The 20,687-nt window shown below is 46.8% G+C and overlaps 2 protein-coding genes across 3 annotated transcripts in view; one reads left to right on the forward strand and one right to left on the reverse strand.

Annotated features, from left to right (window-relative positions):
* The window catches only part of kcnh5b (potassium voltage-gated channel, subfamily H (eag-related), member 5b), a 47,872-nt gene that overhangs the window by 601 nt on the left and 26,584 nt on the right, over positions 1 to 20,687 (forward strand). The window contains exons 2-9 of the mRNA XM_078796073.1: positions 442 to 689; positions 2,645 to 2,768; positions 3,298 to 3,404; positions 3,751 to 3,879; positions 6,050 to 6,165; positions 8,626 to 9,018; positions 13,693 to 13,850; positions 13,920 to 14,191. Of these exons, the coding sequence (XP_078652199.1) occupies positions 617 to 689; positions 2,645 to 2,768; positions 3,298 to 3,404; positions 3,751 to 3,879; positions 6,050 to 6,165; positions 8,626 to 9,018; positions 13,693 to 13,850; positions 13,920 to 14,191 (1,372 nt within the window). The 5' untranslated portion in view covers positions 442 to 616. The remainder of the gene's footprint in view (positions 1 to 441; positions 690 to 2,644; positions 2,769 to 3,297; positions 3,405 to 3,750; positions 3,880 to 6,049; positions 6,166 to 8,625; positions 9,019 to 13,692; positions 13,851 to 13,919; positions 14,192 to 20,687) is intronic.
* LOC131140235 (BRF1 general transcription factor IIIB subunit a) overlaps positions 8,854 to 20,687 on the reverse strand; it is a 273,391-nt gene continuing 261,557 nt past the window's right edge. For both annotated transcript variants that reach the window (XR_013629749.1, XM_078796075.1), the window contains one exon: positions 8,854 to 8,863. The gene's annotated coding sequence lies outside the window, so the exon portion shown is untranslated. The remainder of the gene's footprint in view (positions 8,864 to 20,687) is intronic.

Consider the following 20,687-nt stretch of genomic DNA (forward strand, 5'->3'; position numbering starts at 1 on the left):
ATACGACTCCAAAATGTATCCAAATGTATCCAGTTAGCAGACCTAAGATGTACTTCCTGTTAGCAAGAACTTCGGCGTCTCGCGCCACTTAGTTATGGTTCTAAAACATCACGTGACCATTCAAAATGGCGACTCACTTCAACATCCGTGTGGATTTAAAGTTAGTCAACTTTCACGCACTCTTATTTGACTTTATGTCCTGTCGAGACATCAGGTACATTTTCACAAACACAACACAACAGTTTGGTGAATGAACACAAATAACATTTTTGACAGAGCCACACTGCTAATTACATGTAGTTTAAGTCATGGCCGCTAGGGGGAGCATTGTTACGTTTTAGACCATCCGTCATTAATCATGTTTGTGCAAGAAACTACTAAAGTTGTCATCGCCCTAGTATTATTTATGCTTTCTGTCTGTGTTTACACTTTTAAAAGCAGACGCTCACCTTCACGTGAAGAATGCCCCCAGTCACGCATGCGCAGGTCCGTCCGCTCGGCGCGCCTCCTGTGCCCGCGCGGCTGTGCGCTCAGTGCGCGTCCGTCAGTCAGAGAGCTACCATGATCTTCACCAGAGGACTCTCTCACAGGAACACAGCACCCCAGCCACGGCAGCATGCCGGGCGGCAAGAGAGGCCTGGTGGCGCCGCAGAACACTTTTCTGGAGAATATCGTCAGGAGGTCCAGTGGTAAGATGGAACGCTTCTGCTGCTCTTCTGCTCTTCTGCTCTTCTGTCTTCATCGGCTCTCCCGATTTCAGGCAAAAGTTGGTCGCATCCTCGCCATTTGTTCATTCGTCCGAGCGAACTTTTGTCCGTTTAGTTTAGTTATGGCTCAGCAGCTCATGACGCACAAAGCTCACTTTGGGGTTGTGGCGCATGGGCGGCCAGGTGTGCGCCATTAATATGGAACTGCGTGAAAAAACATTTGATTTCCGTCATTTGGTATGTAGAGGTTCATTTGTTATTTTTTCACATGAAATTATGTCTATAAATATAAGAGAAAAAGTCAATAATGCCCCAAATAATGCCCACATATGTTTTAAAATGCAGTTGCTTGGAACGGGTGATCCCCAAATGTCCATGTACTCGGAATGGACAATAAAGTTGATTTGATTGTGACTGTGATCGTGATTGTGATCGTGAGGGCGTTTGGACTGAAACAACACGATCAGCACATTTCACTTTGGACTTAATGGACTTGCTGCTGCTGCTGCTGCTGCTGCTGCTGAGTCATGTTTCCTCATTTAACAGTCAATCCTTGTTCTTCTTTGGACTAAAAAAATCATCAGTCATAAACTGTTACTTTTGGGAGACCCCCCCCCCCCCCCCACCCCCAAGGACATTCAGTAATGGATTGTTAAAACATGATTTCTATTTGTATACGTGATGTAATGCATGGACATATGTGCTTTATTGGGGGGGCCCTGGGGGGAGTGTGGGTCGCGTGTCACCAACATCAGCCATCACTTTAGTTGATGTCATATGACATCAGTCAGCTGACTTTGTAGAAGCCTTGGAAATGGAAGGCTTTTTTTCTATCATCAATTCATTACTTTAGTTGTTTAATATTTCCACGTTTCTCTCATCAATTTAGGACTTTAGTCTTGAAATCTCTGATTATTTTAATACTCCTTATATTATTTTAATACTCCTTCACCTGGAACGTCTATGAAAGGGGGGGACTTGTGTGACCTTTGGCCTCGGGCAAAGGTAATGTTACAACTTTTTTTGTCGTAAATTTCCAACTTTTTTTTGGTAAAATTTATCACTTTATTCTGGAAATTGAAGATTATTTTTCTCATTAATTAATGACTTTATTCCCGTGAATGTACAACTTTTTCTTGTACACATAAGACTTTTTTTTCTCATAAACACACGATTTTATTCTTGTAAATTTACGACTTTATTTCTCATAAATGTAAGACTTTTTTGGCATAATTTACAACTTTATTCTTGTAAATGTACAACTTTTTCCCCTCAAATTTAGGATTTATTATTGCAAATTTTATTACAACTTTTTTCTCAAACATATGACTTTTTTTTCTCACAATTTATGATTTTATTCTGGCAAATTTAAGACTTTTTTCTAATAATTTTACCAGTTTATTCTTGTAAATTGAAAATTATTTTCTCATTAATTTATGACATTATTCCCGTGAATTAAATTTTTTTTCTTGTACACTTAAGACTTTTTTTCTTAAATTTAGGATTTTATCATTGTAAATTTACAACTTTTCTCTCAAACATGACTTTTTTTCTCACAAATTTATGACTTTATTCTTGTAAATTTAATACTTTTGACAACTTTATTCTCGTCAAATTTTACAACTTTATTCATGCAATTCATTCATGACTTTATTCTTTTAAATGTACCTTTTCCCCTCAAATTTAACAATTTGTATTTTCAACTTTTCCCTCAAGCGTACGACTTTTTTTTCTCAATTTTGTCAAATTTACAACTTTATTCTTGCAAATATAAGAATTTTTTCTCATGAAATGACAACTTTATTCTTGTAAATTTGACAACTTTATTTGGCGGTGTGACCCGTCAGATACTTCCTGCTGTTGAGGTCATGGCGAGGTCATGGCGAGGTCATGGCGAGGCCGATGTCGTGGCGTTGATGTGTACTTTCCACCCGCAGAGACGAGCTTCCTGCTGGGCAACGCCCAGATCGTGGAGTGGCCCGTCGTCTACAGCAATGACGGATTCTGCAAGCTGTCTGGATTCCACCGAGCTGATGTCATGCAGAAGAGCAGCACCTGCAGGTCAGCATTATTATTGTTGTTAGAAGATTATTATAACGTTTATTAGTATTAATAGCGCTTGTATTGTCACTATATTAGTAAACAAACCATTCCCATGACTATTGGTAATAGTAGCAGCCAACTTTTGTAGACGTTTGCTGAGCAGCTGTTTGAGGTACGACTGCAAGAGAGAAGAAATGCTCCCGCCCCTTACCTGTCAATCAAAGCATTGGACCAGAACGTTCTCTGCGGAAGCACGGGGGTTTACCTTCATGACCAATCCCACGATGACATGGATCCATCTTACCGGAGTAGCTGAGGAGTCATGTGACTTGTCAGGTCACTTAGTTTGATTTCCTGACGTGGCCACTGATTGGTTAACGGGTGTGACATCATCAAGCTGTGACCTAAATATTCCCTCAAGATGTTCCCTCGGTAGTCATGGTGACCATGCTAGTGGAGTTGTAAGGAAGTGGCTAAATAGCACCCAGAACCTTCACGGCGACAGGAAGTGATGTCATGGCGACGGGTTTTTCTGTCCTTTCTGCAGTTTTATGTACGGAGAACTGACGGACAAGAAGACCATCGACAAAGTGCGGCAGACCTTCGACAGCTATGAGTCCAACTGCTTTGAGGTCCTCCTCTACAGGAAGAACCGTGAGTTGCGTTCATCTCCGTTATTATCGCCGCGACCTGGATGCTAATAAACATGCTAAGCTAACATTCAGTGTGTTTCTACGCTGCCGACTATCAGGTCTTGTCATGACCCGGGTGCTGCACTCAAAATGTTGAGTGCACTTGATGGAATTCTTGTCAGTACACTTCAGCGAGTACACTTTGTACACTGGTATTGGGATCGGCCGATTTCACTGGCGAATGATCGGTATCGGCAGCATAAATCCCGATGGAGCATCCCCGGTCTGTACACGAGTGCAGCGATCGGATGAAGCGGAGAAGGGAAGTTGGTGAATGTCATGTGACGTGCTGCTCCTTGTCCTGGCAGGAAGTCCGGTCTGGTTCTACATGCAAGTGGCTCCCATCAGGAACGAGAACGACAAGGTGGTCCTGTTCCTGTGCACCTTCAAGGACATCACTCTCTTCAAGCAGCCCATCGAGGATGAAAGCACCAAAGGTCAGGAGGATTTAGGATTCAGAGCCTGGAATTACTCATCCGGGTCCGCTTTTCCGACCTTTAAATGTTGTTGGAATGTTCTCGTGTTCATCGATGGCAAAGCATCAGACCAAGAGGTTGGAAGTGATCCCGAGTTTTTTGGAAACGCAGGCCTACGTATCCGGAAGTCCTCGGGAGCGCTTTTGAGTTCACAGCCGAGTGGGTGTGGCATGAGGCGGGTGGGGGCGGAGTAAATTAAAAGCAGAAATAAGGTGTAGAATGTGGGTCCCCTTACCGCCCTGGACCGTCGCCATCTTGGCTACGTCACAGAAGGGGCGGGACTAACTCGGGTGGTTGCAATTGACAAATGAAAAGGAGAGAAGAAAGAAAGGAAAGAATTCCTGTCTTGTTGACTTCCAAGGCCGGACGCAGTCAGGAGTTGTCGGTGGAGTCGTGACTGATGTGCCGTGTCAGCTTCCTGGCCCCCGGGGGTGGGGGGGCTGGGGCCCCCCTCCACACGGCCGGAACACCCCTGCCCTCTCGATTTACCGTACAGACATGCTAACACATGTTGATATGCGTGGCTGCGAGAGACCACGCCCCCTGGTGTCATGTGACGGGGTTGTCCATCGCATGTTGTCAGCTAGTGTCAGCTCGGCTAACAATGCTAACAAACATGGATGCCAGATTTGACCACCAGGGGGCACAATCATGTCCAGACGGCCGGCTGGGTTTTAGGTGGCGTCTGCACTCCAGCACGTGGTGGCGGTGGTGGGGGGGAAGGGGGGGGGGGTGTGACCAAAGGGCGCCGCAGAGATTGGCCGCTGAGGGCGTCGACAGCCGAGTTGGCTGCTGTCGTTCACCGGCGGCGCCGGCGTCTCCGGGCGCGCTGACGGCACGCCACGCCACATCACGTTAGCGTGAGGCGAGCGGCAGAGACATGGCGGCCTGGCAGGAAGGAAGGAACGCTGGGAATGTTCCATGGAGTTGATTTCATGGTGTTGGAGTTTTTGTGAGGAAAGTCAAGTCATTAGGGAAGACGACTTTGGCTACTTTGTTAGCTCGTGATCGTTGTGATCCATCATTACGTGGCGTGCGTTCTTTAGCGTCATGTTGGTTCTTCATTGTTAGCTAGCGAGAGGAATTGTCCATCGGAGGGAAAACTGGGAGGGAAAACTGGGACCGCCGCAAAGGTTGAATGAAAGTGCTGAAGTGGAAGAAGATGTTGGCATTTGCACTGATGGCCTGGTGTCGCTGAGTCTTTAAGTGGCAGTCATCTTCTCGCACCCCCACCCCCCCCACTCCCCTGACCCCCCCTCCCAGTGTCATTGAAGGATGTCCGTTTTGGCTGCCGTTCCTTGCGCTCCAATGCCAAGTTGAATGTATAGAAGCAACACAAAGACAGAGTCATCTTCATTGTGAAGCCCTCCTCATTTAGCCCCCCCTGTACTGGGGGCTGGGGGGCATGGATGGCTTAAGGTGGTAAAAGTGTCCCATTTGTTCCCATCATGCAGCTGAAGTAAAGGCCGCCGGACCAGGAAGTATTATGGGTTCTTTTATCAGCATACAGTAGAAAGTAGAAGCCATGATGTTTGACTAGTGGGCTGTAATGATGCCATCAGTCCACCGGGGGCGCTGTTGTTGTTGTCTGATGCCCCCTGGTGGCCAGTCCTCACTGGGAATATTTTTAGCACGTTGGCCACACTGGAGCTCTGGGTTCCAATCTCTGTGTGGAGTTTGCGTGTTCTCTCCGTATGTCCATGGATTTTCTCCCGGGTATTCCGGTTCCTCTCACATTCCAAAAATATCCATGTTAGCTCAATTGGGAACTCTAAATTCCCCATGGGTATGAATTGGAGTGTGAATGGTTGTTTGTGCCCTGCCATGGGCGGGCCGGAAGTAGAGGGTGTACCCTGCCATCCGCCCAAAGTCAGCTGGGATAGGCTCCAGCCTACCCCGGCTAGCCTAATGAGGATTAAACAGCATAGAAACGGGATGGATGGAGCAGCGGAAGCGCTAAAAATCCAACATATTACATCTTACTAAAAGACCAAAAGAGGAGAAAATATTGAAGTTTATTTATATTGAAGTTTCTTTAAATGTAACTCCATAGCACATTTTTCACCGCAGTTTGGACCCTGCCCCCTTAAAGCCTGCTGATTGGACGTTCATGTTGTGGTCTTTCCCGCAGGTTGGACCAAGTTTGCGCGTCTGACTCGAGCGCTGACCCAAAACCGTACGACGCTGCAGCAGCTGGCGCCTATCAGCAAGCATGAAGTCAGCCATAAGCAGTCCCGACTGGCCGAGGTGAGCATCTTCAAACCGTTCCTGATGAAAGATGCGGGTAACCATGGCGACGGCCACCTCTGCTTTACTCCCTTTCTTTGGTTATTAGTCCCTGGTCCAAAACACAATTGGACCATGCAAAGATATTCAAATGGAACAATATTTTCACCTTCCGTTGGGGAAAATATGCAGAAAAAGTGTCCTTAATGCTACTTTAATTGAGCTAACATGATAGCTAACATGATAGCTAACAATCGCTCCCAGCTAACAGCTGGTATCTCATACAGCTAATTGTAACTAATTGTAAGGCTAATTAAAGCTAATGGCTAATTTCCATTAGCTCATACAGCTAATGGTAACTAATGGTAACGGCTAATTACCATTAGCTCATACAGCTAATGGTAACGGCTAATTACCATTAGCTGGTACAGCTAATGGTAACTAATAGTAACGGCTAATTACCATTAGCTCGTACAACTAATGGTAACTAATGGTAACGGCTAATTACCATTAGCTCGTACAACTAATGGTAACTAATGGTAACGGCTAATTACCATTAGCTCGTACAGCTAATGGTAACTAATGGTAACGGCTAATTACCATTAGCTCGTACAGCTAATGGTAACTAATGGTAACGGCTAATTACCATTAGCTCGTACAACTAATGGTAACTAATGGTAACGGCTAATTACCATTAGCTCGTACAACTAATGGTAACTAATGGTAACGGCTAATTACCATTAGCTCGTACAACTAATGGTAACTAATGGTAACGGCTAATTACCATTAGCTCGTACAACTAATGGTAACTAATGGTAACGGCTAATTACCATTAGCTCGTACAACTAATGGTAACTAATGGTAACGGCTAATTACCATTAGCTCGTACAACTAATGGTAACTAATGGTAACGGCTAATTACCATTAGCTCGTACAACTAATGGTAACTAATGGTAACGGCTAATTACCATTAGCTCGTACAACTAATGGTAACTAATGGTAACGGCTAATTACCATTAGCTCGTACAACTAATGGTAACTAATGGTAACGGCTAATTACCATTAGCTCGTACAACTAATGGTAACTAATGGTAACGGCTAATTACCATTAGCTCGTACAACTAATGGTAACTAATGGTAACGGCTAATTACCATTAGCTCGTACAACTATATTTCAACATAATTGAAAATCATTCATTCATTTTCTACTGCTTAAACTCACGAGGATGCTGGAGCCTATCCCAGCTGTCTTAGGGCGAGAGGCGGGGTACACCCTGGACTGGTGGCCAGCCAATCACAGGGCACATATAGACAAACAACCATTCACACTCACATTCATACCTATGGACAATTTGGAGTGGCTAATTAACCTAGCATGTTTTTGGAATGTGGGAGGAAACCGGAGTACCCGGAGAAAAGCCACGCATGCACGGGGAGAACATGCAAACACCACACAGAGATGGCCCAGGGTGGGATTGAACGCTGGTCTCCTAGCGGTGAGGTCTACGCGCTAACCACTTTCCACCGTGCAGCCCAAGTGAAAAAGATATTATAATATAATATTTCAATGTTTCACCTGGTATAATAGCAGGCACACACTTTTATTTAATTGAGGAGCAGAGTGCCGTGCTTTCCGGTGATGGAGTCCAACGCCAGCGGTATCTACATGTAGCCAAACGACGCCATAACGGTGGTGGTTAGCGCCATCGCCGTGCGTTCATATTGGCCGAGCTTCTCTGCTCTTTTCATTATTTCTGCACAACTAAATCCTCCTATGAAACATTAAGTACTACAGTCCCACCGCTTTACCCCCCCCCCCACACACACGATTGTGCGGATGCACGCCAGCAGCTTCTGCTGAGTGTCATCAATGTTTGATGCTCGTGTTGGAGGCCAAGGCACAAAGCACCCAGACCGTCTAAAAGGTGGAAAAACCCAAGAAGAGAAGGATGGAGATGTGTGCTTCAATCAGGACCACGTGCACCTTCTCAGGAGGACGTGTCACCTCCCAGGGAAGGACTGTGTGCTTCAATCAGGACCACGTGCACCTTCTCAGGAGGACGTGTCACCTCCCAGGGAAGGACTGTGTGCTTCAATCAGGACCACGTGCACCTTCTCAGGAGGACGTGTCACCTCCCAGGGAAGGACTGTGTGCTTCAATCAGGACCACGTGCACCTTCTCAGGAGGACGTGTCACCTCCCAGGGAAGGACTCTCACCTAAGGAAGGACACAGAAACGAGAGTCCTTCCCATGTCTCATTGTTCTACGCTTGACGATTAAAGTGAACATGATATCAATAATGAACAAGTGAAGATGACTCAGGTCCACTTGAGTCCAAAGACCAGCTGCTCCACCATCTTGACGCCTAATGACCTCATTAACATGTCAGATGCAGAAGGATGCAAACGGTCTAAAGATCTGGATTTCTTCCCATTTCAAAAGCCTTTTCCATGAGATTCCACGATCCAAATGTCTTCCAGGTCCTGCAGCTCAACTCGGACATCCTCCCTCAGTACAAGCAGGAAGCCCCCAAGACCCCGCCGCACATCATCCTCCACTACTGCACCTTCAAGACCACGTGGGACTGGGTGATCCTCATCCTCACCTTCTACACGGCCATCATGGTGCCCTACAACGTGTCCTTCAAGACCAAGCAGAACAACATCGTGTGGCTGGTGCTGGACAGCGTGGTGGACGTCATCTTCCTGGTGGACATCGTCCTCAACTTCCACACCACCTTCGTGGGACCCGGCGGCGAGGTCATCTCCGACCCCAAGCTGATCCGCATGAACTACCTGAAGACCTGGTTTGTCATCGACCTGCTGTCCTGCCTGCCCTATGACATCATCAACGCCTTCGAGAACGTGGATGAGGTACGTCTGCATGTCCACAAGTCCATGAACTTACCATCACCAGGTTTGTGCTTTTGGAAGTGAGGTCGGGATGACTCCAAACGCTCGGGTTCAAAAGGCGTGGTCAAAAAGCCCCTTTGTGATGTCACAGAGGGGCGGACGTCCTTATATGGTTCATAGTTAGATGGCACCAATCACAGCGGAGTGGGCATGCCTGAAGGCGGGCCCAGCGTGGAATAAATGATAACAGCGTTTGGGCGGGAAGCACAAATCAAAGGAAATCCAGTTGGAATAGGTACACATCCTGGAAAATCTCCAAAGCTTTCTGTGCGGGTTATTGTGTGTAGCTGCTCTAATGAGTAGTTACAGAGGAACTAATGAAGAACTAATGAGTAGTTACCAATGAACTAATGAGTAGTTGCCAAGGAACTAATGAGTAGTTACCAAGGAACTAATGAAGAACTAATGAGTAGTTACCAAGGAACTAATGAGTAGTTACCAAGGAACTAATGAGTAGTTACCAAGGAACTAATGAAGAACTAATGAGTAGTTACCAAGGAACTAATGAAGAACTAATGAGTAGTTACCAAGGAACTAATGAAGAACTAATGAGTAGTTACCAAGGAACTAATGAGTAGTTACCAAGGAACTAATGAAGAACTAATGAGTAGTTACCAAGGAACTAATGAAGAACTAATGAGTAGTTACCAAGGAACTAATGAGTAGTTACCAAGGAACTAATGAAGAACTAATGAGTAGTTACCAAGGAACTAATGAAGAACTAATGAGTAGTTACCAAGGAACTAATGAAGAACTAATGAATAGTAACCAAGGAACTAATGAGTAGTTACCAAGGAACTAATGAGTAGTTACCAAGGAACTAATGAAGAACTAATGAGTAGTTACCAAGGAACTAATGAAGAACTAATGAGTAGTTACCAAGGAACTAATGAGTAGTTACCAAGGAACTAATGAAGAACTAATGAGTAGTTGCCAAGGAACTAATGAAGAACTAATGAGTAGTTACCAAGGAACTAATGAGTCGTTACCAAGGAACTAATGAAGAACTAATGAGTAGTTACCAAGGAACTAATGAAGAACTAATGAGTAGTTGCCAAGGAACTAATGAAGAACTAATGAGTAGTTACCAAGGAACTAATGAAGAACTAATGAGTAGTTACCAAGGAACTAATGAGTCGTTACCAAGGAACTAATGAGTAGTTACCAAGGAACAAATGAAGAACTAATGAGTAGTTACCAAGGAACTAATGAAGAACTAATGAGTAGTTACCAAGGAACTAATGAGTAGTTACCAAGGGACTAATGAGTAGTTACCAAGGAACTAATGAAGAACTAATGAGTAGTTACCAAGGAACTAATGAGTCGTTACCAAGGAACTAATGAGTAGTTACCAAGGAACAAATGAAGAACTAATGAGTAGTTACCAAGGAACTAATGAAGAACTAATGAGTAGTTACCAAGGAACTAATGAGTAGTTACCAAGGAACTAATGAGTAGTTACCAAGGAACTAATGAAGAACTAATGAGTAGTTACCAAGGAACTAATGAAGAACTAATGAGTAGTTACCAAGGAACTAATGAGTAGTTACCAAGGAACTAATGAGTAGTTACCAAGGGACTAATGAAGAACTAATGAGGCCAAAGCATTTTAGTGTTTCCCATTTTGTTCCCGTCATGGAAGCAAAATGGGAATAAACGTGAGTTCCGTAGCAGAGCGTGATGATGGCGTACGATGGCGTACCTTCCACCATGATCCATTTTCAAAACCAGAAGAGACAAAAAGTTTGTCTGAAGTTGTCATGTTGACGGTTGTTGCTATGGTTACCTTACTTTGAGTGGAGAGAGCGGTGCTGTGTTTTCCTACGCCTTGTGCTGCAATTGAAGGCGTTGCCTCTCTCCCTTTTCTCCCGGGGGAAAACCAGGAACGGCGGAGGATGAATTGATAAAAGCGTTCCAAGAAGACACAAAGCTCGTCCACGCCGTCCTCTCTCACTGATGCACGGCCGTGCTACATGTTAGCTAGTTAGTTGTTAGTTAGCTTGGCAGGTGCGGAGAACTTGGTCACCTCGCTGATATGATGGAGGAGGATGGAGGAGGATGGAGGAGGATGGAGGAGGATGGAGGATGTGGAGGTGAAGAAGAGAACAATGCTAAAGCGGTCTGCTGTATTTTTAGCCTTTTTAGCTTTTTAGCCATATTAGCATTTAGTGTGTGTGTGTGTGTGTGTGTGTGTGTGTGTGTGTGTACATGCAGAGAGACACATTTTGACCAGGAGGAGGTGTGATGCTTATTTGATTTAGAAATAGTCTTCGTCTTTTTGTTGGTTTTTTACACCGTGCATAGCAACCTACACACTACGTGCACATCTTGCCAGCAAAGTGCACACCACACTCCACTGAGGTGCTTGGCTGGAAAACAATGCCAAGGTGATGTAACGTTCCCACCAGGAGTTGGCCAACGCTCCCTCAGGCTGTGTGTGTGTGTGTGTGTGTGTGTGTGTCTCCCACCAGCACCTCCCCGGGTGTGCTCCCACACGGGGACCAGGGCTCCAACGGGAGCTCATATTGTTCTTGCTGAGGCTGCTTGCTGTGTGGATGCTCTAATAGCCCAGACTGAGTGCTGTACCAGCCTGACCCGTTAGGACCCATCCTGACCCACCACCATGTCACTAATCGGGACCAGGTCCTGCTGGAATGATGGAGGCTTGAAAACGCCGCCATTTCTCCATTTCCTGGACCATTTTCATCCCGCAGAGTGTTTTTTATTGGCCCTAGGCAGGTTGTAGAAGTCAAATAATTGTTTATTAATCACATATATTATTACACTAGTTGGCTTTGTCAGCTGTAACACAAAACGGGGATGTTTTGTTACTGTAGCTCATTTCGTCTTAGTAATCCAAAAATGTAGAAAAACGTGTGAATCCCTTCCAGACAAAAAAATACATTTTATTGACAATTGTAATTTTACATGCAGAAAACAAAGTCAAATAACTACAAATGACAAAATGGACCAACATTTAAACATCATTCATTCGTTCAGTGAAGACGTTCCTGCTACCTTCATACTTTGACATCACTTCCTTGTTGTGTTCTCGCCATACTTAGCACATTGCATTCCAAAAACATGCTAGGTTAATTAGCCACTCTGGCTAATTGTCCATAGGTATGAATGTGAGTGTGAATGGTTGTTTGTCTATATGTGCCCTGGGATTGGCTGGCCACCAGTCCAGGGTGGACCCCGCCTCTCACCCATAGTCAGCTGGGATAGGCTCCAGCACCCCCGTGACCCTGGTGAGGATTAGCGGTAGAAAATGAATGAATGAATGACATCCGACTTGCAAGTCATGTTGCCAGATTGCAGCTGGCGGGCTGGATTCAAACACTCGGTGGACCGCAGGTGGCCCCCGGGTTGTAGTTTGCCCATCCCTGGTGTAGTGTGACTTTTAAGGACGTGAGGTTTACAACATCCAATTCAAAACCCAAAATGAGTCACCGGAGTCACCATTGGTACGAGTCTGGAGGTGGTTACTCGGAGAGATGATAAAAACATAACATTGTTTGGCTAGCAGGAATTAATGAACAAATATGCTCGTTAGCACCCAAAACACACAACAGCGTCATTGAACCTTACCTTTAAGAAGAGGAGCAAGTTAGTCCAAATGCATGTATGTGTAATATATACAATATATACAATATGTAGAAGCATCACAACCTGGCGACGAGGTGCGTGTGTGTGCGTGTGTGTGTGTGCGTGTGTGCGTGTGCGTGTGTGTGCGTGTGTGTGCGTGTGTGCGTGTGTGTGTGTTGAAGCGTGAAGCAGCACAGAGGCGCCAAAATGCGATGCGGCCCTTTAAGACGTGACTTTCATGTGGGTCCATGGAGTCATGTCGATACCAGCGAGGTGTTCTTGAATCGGATCAATTAGCGCTCGCTGAGGAGGAAGAGGATGCGCTCTTCCTCTTTTTAATGGCATGACATCCATCTTTAGAATGCCCCCCCCCCATGGCGAGGGCTGTGTTGACTAAATGTTTAGCTCGCGTGTCGTCTCCTGCTGTTGTGCTAATCCAAATGCCTAAATGGGTTTCTCGGAGCGTGAGCCCGCCTCGGGGTTCTGGCTGCCGTTTCTTGCTTCTCCTTCTGCGAGTGTGTTGTATTTGCGTCCAAGCGACTTCCTGCCTCCTTGTGGACCTTTTCAGGCCCTTGCTGACAAAAGAGGCTGTTTGTGCGACCTTTCGTGCACGCTGACGTGAAAAATCTCATGTTGACGCTCCAGGCTGGTGGAAGCGCTCTCAGAGGCTCTTGTTGTGACATCTTTGGGACATCTTGAAAAAGCGGAATGCTGATGTGGAAAGGGTCCAAGGTTTGGGTCACTCTGGCTCCTCTCACTGGAACTTGCAGTCTTACTGTACAGGGGTCACTACGGTGATGTACTGTAATTAGGGACGCCAGACTAATGCGTTAGCGGTGGTCACTCGTTCATATCATGAATATCATATCATGAATATCATATCATGAATATCATATCATGAATATCATATCATGAACAGAATGTGTTCACGTTTGGGAGCTAATGAAGGAATGCACATCCTGGCATGGCTCCTTTGTTTTTGTCCTCACGTCCACGATGCCAATCATTGTTTATTGATTAGATCTCTGACGCCCCCCCCCCCCCCAGGGCATCAGCAGCCTGTTCAGCTCTCTGAAGGTGGTCCGCCTGTTGCGTCTGGGCCGGGTGGCAAGGAAACTGGACCACTACCTGGAGTATGGAGCTGCTGTTCTGGTTCTGCTGGTCTGCGTCTTTGGACTGGTGGCGCACTGGCTAGCCTGCATCTGGTAAACGTTGACGTGTCCGAGTGTCTTCACGAGACCATTCCTTCATGGTTCCCTTGTTCTGCCGAGCAGGTACAGCATCGGAGACTACGAGGTGATTGACGAGGCCACCAACACCATCAAGATGGACAGCTGGCTGTACCAGCTGGCCATCAGCATCGGCTCGCCCTACCGCTACAACGCCAGCGGTTCTGGCCAATGGGAGGGAGGCCCCGGCAAGGACTCTTTGTACATCACGTCGCTCTACTTCACCATGACCAGCTTGACCACCATCGGCTTCGGCAACATCGCTCCCACCACGGACGGGGAGAAGATCTTCTCGGTGGCCATGATGATGGTGGGATGTAAGTACCGAGCGTTGTGTTGACATTTGGAACTGGAACCGTTTGGTGGCGTGCACTTGGCAGCAGGTGGCCCTTTTCATGGGGATTAATTGTCATTCATTAGTTAAAAACTGTGATTAATCTGATTAAATCACTTGCCGGCCCTAGTAAAAAGTTAACTAATGAACTCTGTTATCCTTACTAAGTGTAGCTGTAGGCTTGTGATTAATTAGCTAAAACGGAGATTAATCTGATTAAATCCCTGGGCAGCCCTAGTAAAAAGTTCTGTTATCTTTACTAAGTGTAGCTGCAGGCACACGATTAATTGTGATTAATTAGTTAACAATGAGATTAATCAGATCAAATCACTTGACAGCCCTAGTTAAAAGTTAACTAATAAGCTCTGTTATCTTTACTAAGTGTAGCTGCAGGCACACGATTAATCATGATTAATTAGTTAAAACCTGATTAGATCGCTTGACAGCCCTAGTAAAAATTTTGCTTATAAGCTCTGTTATCCTTACAAAGTGCAGCTGCAGGCACATGTTTAATTGTGATTAATTAGTTAAAAACTGTGATTAATCTGATCAAATCACTTGACAGCCCTAGTAAAAAGTGAACTAATAAGCTCTGTTATCCTTGCTAAGTGTAGCTGCGGGCACATGTTTAATTGTGATTAATTAGTTAAAAACTGCGATTAATCAGATGAAAGGACTTGACAGCCCTAGTAAAAAGTTGTGTTATCCTCACAAAGTGTAGCCGCAGGCACATGCCGTATGTTCCCGCCCCCACTGCAGGCGGCGTGCCGGGAATGGGTCTCCAGCCACTTGTGTTTACAGAATAAAACTTATGGCAGCGCTTCCTCACCTCCAAAACCTCTTCAACACGGACCGCCTGTGATGGAATAAATATGATGAGATGCGCGGTGTGCCTAATGAATGGATCAGTGCGTATGATATCATCAGTATATGGAAGTGTATATGGAAGTATGTTCTGCGGTGTTCGGCATCAATTAGCATAAAAGCTTCCAAGTCGTCTGCATTACTTAATGAATTGCATTTAAGAGCATGAGCATGCTGGCTATATTTAAACGTTTAAGTCCGCCCCACTTGAAGCATGGCCTATGTTTCATCTCCACGAGCCCCCCCATGAATATTCTCATCATCACCTCTGGCAATGTTTACACTCAAGCCCAGATTGGGAACCACAGCGGAACCACAGCGGCACCGCCGGTACCGCCCGCTAAGAGCCTCTAAAAGATTCATCACGGAGCCCAGCAGTGACTTGATGCGAGCTGACGCTGCTCTGTTCGCCATCTCTACCAGGCCGTGCGGGGGCCAACCTTGGCGGCCCCCCCCGGAACGCCCCTGGACCTGCACGCTGCCGCTCAGGTGGCATGGAAATGACCAACGGAGAAGAATCTAGGAGTTCCACTCATGTGAAAAGCAGCATTCAAACGGTCCAAAATAGTCGGCGCCGTACGGGAAGCACATTGATCGCAGAGGCCGGCCAGTGTTGCGTAACTCAGGCTTTTATTCCGGGAATCTGGTCTTTTCTTGGAATCTCACCTCCTTGGTTTTTAGCACATTCATCCCAAACATCACGGCAATATCGAGCTTCCTTGGCTTGATGGATGTGGTGATTGGGATCCGAAAAGGCGGGGTGGGGGGGTTGCATCGGCATAAGGTGACATGCATCCTTCCACTTCCTGCCGATTGGCTAGTGAGCGTCATGTGACCATGATCATGGTGCTAGTGCTCGATCCCACTCCCTTCACGAGGATGACTCGGTAAAAAAGAGTTCCCATCCCTGGAATTTTGAGATTGAGTGGAAGCACCCGGCAAATGGAGACGAGCATCAGGAGATATGCTCTCGGGAATTATGGCTTGACCTCCGGGATGCAGGGAAGCCCCCGCAAAGGGCGGTTGGGTGTGCAGGAAGGAGAGGGTCTGCTTGAGGAAAATGAACGCAGGAGACGGGAAGGAGGGGTTGAAGAGGATGGAAGAAGGAAGGTGGGCAGGGTAACCCCCCCCCCACAACACCCCCGACACCCCCACTGGCATCTCAGCTGATTTAGCCTTATTGCTGTGGAGTGAGAGAAACTCCCACTTAGGAACAATTGATTGGCCAGGCATCCATGGAAGGTTGCGTGTGTGTGTGCGTGTGTGTGTGTGTGCGTGTGTGTGTGTGTGCGTGCGTGCGTGTGTGTGCGTGTGTGTGTGTGTGTGTGTGCGTGCGTGCGTGTGTGTGCGTGTGTGTGTGTGTGTGCGCGTGCCTGCGTGGCTTCTCGCCCGGACGGCGAGACGATTACCACTCTAATCCATTTTTGTTTCTTTATCCCCTCAGTCCCATTCTCTCTCTTTCCCACTCGACATCCGCTCGTTATCCTGGCCTCTCGGAACGCTGCGGCTAGGAGCTAATTTGAGCCCACCATCACGCTGGATTGAGTGAAACAGAAAGCCCGGATGATCAAAGCCATGACGTCGCCGCTTCCTTGATGCATTGGCAGCATCAGGATGGAGGAATGTTTCTTGCTTCTGTGTTCTAACCCTAATGCAGGGATGGGCAAGCTGTGGCCTGCGGGCCACGCAAGGCCTGCCAAGCATCTTAATCCGGCTGACTGGGCATTTCCAAATCCAATATTGTTCATAATTCATTTTGTTGTTGCAGCTGGACTACCCAGCATACCTTGCGGGTATGTGGAAATAACAGTTTTATGTTACCCGATTAGCACAGAGTGGCTGATTTATGTGATGCGTTCACTTGCTGTGGGAGTGCTGAGTTTTCCTTTCGTTGCACCGTGAGCAAGTATGTGATTGTGTTTGATGACACCAAAGTGGGGTACCCGTCCAGGTGCCATACGTGATGAAGTTGCGGTGATTGGATGTCGTTAAACACAAAAGTGCGCCAATCTGTGTGATCGCCGCCTGGCAAATTCCCGAAGGGACTGACGTTGCGTGACATCGATGGCAATGTGGCACGCCGCGCACTCGCCGCTTGACATGTCGTTAGTGGAGATCCAGTGCTGACTTGGAGGTCTTTGTGCTCCTCGCCAGTTTTCACAACTTTTCTGAGCGCGTTTGCAGTTTTTTTCTGCTTTCCATTCTCCATACTCCCTTTTCTTCCCTACTGGGATCCGCACGCTCGTGTTGTTGGACTCTCAGCACATCTGTTGGCTTTAAGTCTGGACTCCGCCTCAGTGACTTCCCAGGCTCAGTGCAGGGATTTGTGGGCCGGGATGCACTCTTCATTTTCATATTATATTTCAAATTCAGTTTCATTCCTTCTTTTGACCAAGTGCTGGGATTTTGGAATGTTGTCTGTTGCTCCCGCCACATAAACGGGAATTGCATCCATCCCAGCATATCCTGCTAGGTGGTCTTATGGAGATGCTTCTTGCACATTCCTGTTTTCGTGTTGTGACAGTCTAAAGCAGTGATTCCCACCTGGTGGGTCGTGGTGGTACTGCAGGTGGGCCATGAGAGGTCATTCAAATATTATTCATTTTTGCAAATATTATTTTAAAAATTATTATTAAATTAATTGTATATTAATATTATATTATATTAAATTGTATATTAAATATTACACAGATGGTCGAGGGTGGGATTGAACTCGGGTCTCCTAGCTGTGAGGCCTGTGCGTGCTAACCACTCGTCCGCTGTGCAGCCCACAAAAAAGTAGTTTTACATGAAAATAACAATTTATTTACAAATGTAATACCTTGAATTTTTGCATTTGGAATAAGAAAACGTTACAAGAGGCCAGCCGTGCTTTTCCCTTCCTGCTTATTTCCATGGGAAAGATGCATGCCGAGCTCTTATAAAATGCACTTCTGCCACCTTGTGGGCGTTTTTCCAGTTTTTTACCATGAGGTTGCGTCCTTTTTGGGATTGGATGTTGGAGTAGCGAATGAGTTAAATTGGTTTCAGTCAGCGTTGACTTAGATCTCATTCATTCCCAGTGGAGGAGGACAGTCTTTTAACCATTTAGCTTTTTACTGGCCGCCGTGCACATGCTCCGTGCACACCGTCATCTGCCACCGGGATCAATTTGGACTCCCTGGATGCCGGGGAACGTTTTCTCCAGTGGACACGGGAATGGAGCCGCAAAAGGCTAATCTTTCCACGTGAGCGAGGATGTGGAGGCAGCACGAGAGACGCTAACGGTCAATAAAGCAGGGCTGCAGCATTTGGGATACATTTGCTGCACTTTTACTTCGCCGTCCGCCGTCAGCGTTATTAGCAACATTGAAAGTGCGGCAAAGGGTGGAGATCAGAAGCCTTGTCGCATTCCCACTTTCCCACTTTCCCACTTTCCCAGTGACGTAATCTTCTTCAAGTACAGGACGGACCCCTGCCTTTATTTTTCCATTCCAACGTTTGTCCTCCGTGTTGTTGACATGTGATGTCATCAAAGCTCAGAGGTCAGCTGACTGCTTGTCTGAGACCTGAGTCCTCAAAGTCATGTGACGCGAGGAGCGGCAAGGTCAGGTCGATGCCCGCCACAGGCGTCATTTGATGCCAACGCCATCAAGGGCTCAGCCTGCATGGAGACAACATCCTTCGTACGCGTGGCGGCGTGACTTTGGCTCGGAATGGAATGGAATGGAATGGAAGGGAGCGAGTCCTAATAAAAGCATCTCCAATATTCCGCTTGTTTACCTTTGGTGGCCATGTTCTTGATGGAGGCTGATCCAGTTTGGAGAACTAAACAATGCTGTTGGATTTGCCGAGGCAGAAGAAAAGCGTCAGGAGGTTGACGGTTGTGGACGAGGCTCCGTTGCAAATGGCGGCGTGATGTCATCCAGGGACACTTTGGGGTCGCTTGAGAAAATCAGCTTCATCAGCTTCACTGGAGTATAAAAATATTAGTTTTAATAACCTGGACCATCACTCTTCATTTTCCTAAGCTGACATGTGACCTGTCAATATCACTTCCTCTCATATTGCGTACGCTCTTCAGTCAACACGGCACACATGCATCACCCCCCCCCCACATCCTACCCCGCCCCCCTCTGTTTACCAGTCGGGTCGATGTCGGCGGTCCTCCATGACTTCATTACTGGGGGTCTGCAGGGATAGCGGCCGGGCCCCTGATGGCCTTGTTACCTTGGCCGGTAGGAAGGAAAATGTTCTTAGTGGAGGATCAGCCCCCAAACACTTTGACCCAATGGTCACCCTAAAACTGAGGTGTCCAAAGTGCGGGGACAGCGTGTTCCACAAATACGTTTATCGGAAAAAAATCCCACACTAAGTCTCGTCACATAGGCGGGTATCTCATCAAACGGTTATTTTTCCATCATTTCCACGATCATCCACACGAGCACGCGGATATTTGGTGCAGTGGCTCAAACTGGCTCCCAACTGGCTCGTGGTGGCTCGTGGTGGCCCGTAATGGTGTCCACCAAGTGGAACCAAATGTCACAAACAATCCATCTATTGGAATCCACTGGAATGTAACGGCACGAGCCAAGTTGCGCCAATGATGCTAGGACTCCACTGGGCCGGCGCCAGTTGGTGCCAGTTGGTGCCAAAGATTATGTGATTGGCGCGTACTGGCTTGACATGTTGCGGTTATTTGGTGCCACAGCGACCCCTACGCACCAATCACATAATCTCTAGCGCGAACTGGCACCAACTGGCGCCGGCCCAGTGGATCCTAGCATCATTGGCCCAACTTGGCTCGTGCCGTTGCATTCCAGTGGATTCCAATAGGCGGATTGTTTGGGACAGTGGACTCCTAGCATTACATCACAAACAACATGGATGCCCTCAACTGTGAAGTGATGAAACCAGACCCCGAAGTGAAGGAACTGGTGATCCAGTCCTTTGGAGAAGGTGGACTTCCGAGTAGGCGTGTCCGTGTTGAACGCTCCGCCCCCAACGTGAAGATCTGCTGCATTCAGCAACATCACACGCTTCTTCTCATTGTGATTTATGGGTGGGATTAAACTCACCAGGGGGCTCGTTCGTCTTTGCTGGCTGCCAAAAAGATGACAACGGCGGCGGCGGGGTTGGGGCGGGTGGGGGGGGCGGCCTCCGTGATGCTCCCGTTTAGTTATGTGCTGGCAGAATTTCAGCTTTCTTCACCTGGCATTTTTCTCTTCTGCAAAATATTGTAATTGTCTCTCAGCATGACAGAGTAGAGTTTAAGTATAAGTACGCTAATAAATACTATGAAGTTAGCAGTATTGCTATTAGTATTTGTCATGCAAAGGTTAGTATTTCATGTTTCTTTAACACTCCATTTATGAAGAGTAAATAATGCAGCAGTCGTATTTATAGAATGATGATGATGTGGTATGGGGGGGGGCGGGGGGGGGGGCTGTTACCATGTGACTTAGCAGTCGTGGATGTTTACTTGGAAACAATTCCAATGCTCAATTAGCGCTTGTCCAAACTCATTAGGGCGGCGACGGCGTGCAGGGAATCGTGTAGGGAATCGTGCAGGGAATCGTGTAGGGAAGGCCTGCCTTTGTTTTGATTGCTGCGGTGTCGCCCGGTGTCGACTTGGC

Source organism: Doryrhamphus excisus, linkage group LG14, assembly GCF_037039965.1.
Source record: "Doryrhamphus excisus strain RoL-2023G ecotype Guam linkage group LG14, RoL_Dexc_Guam_v1.1, whole genome shotgun sequence".
NCBI classification, from domain to species: domain Eukaryota; kingdom Metazoa; phylum Chordata; class Actinopteri; order Syngnathiformes; family Syngnathidae; genus Doryrhamphus; species Doryrhamphus excisus.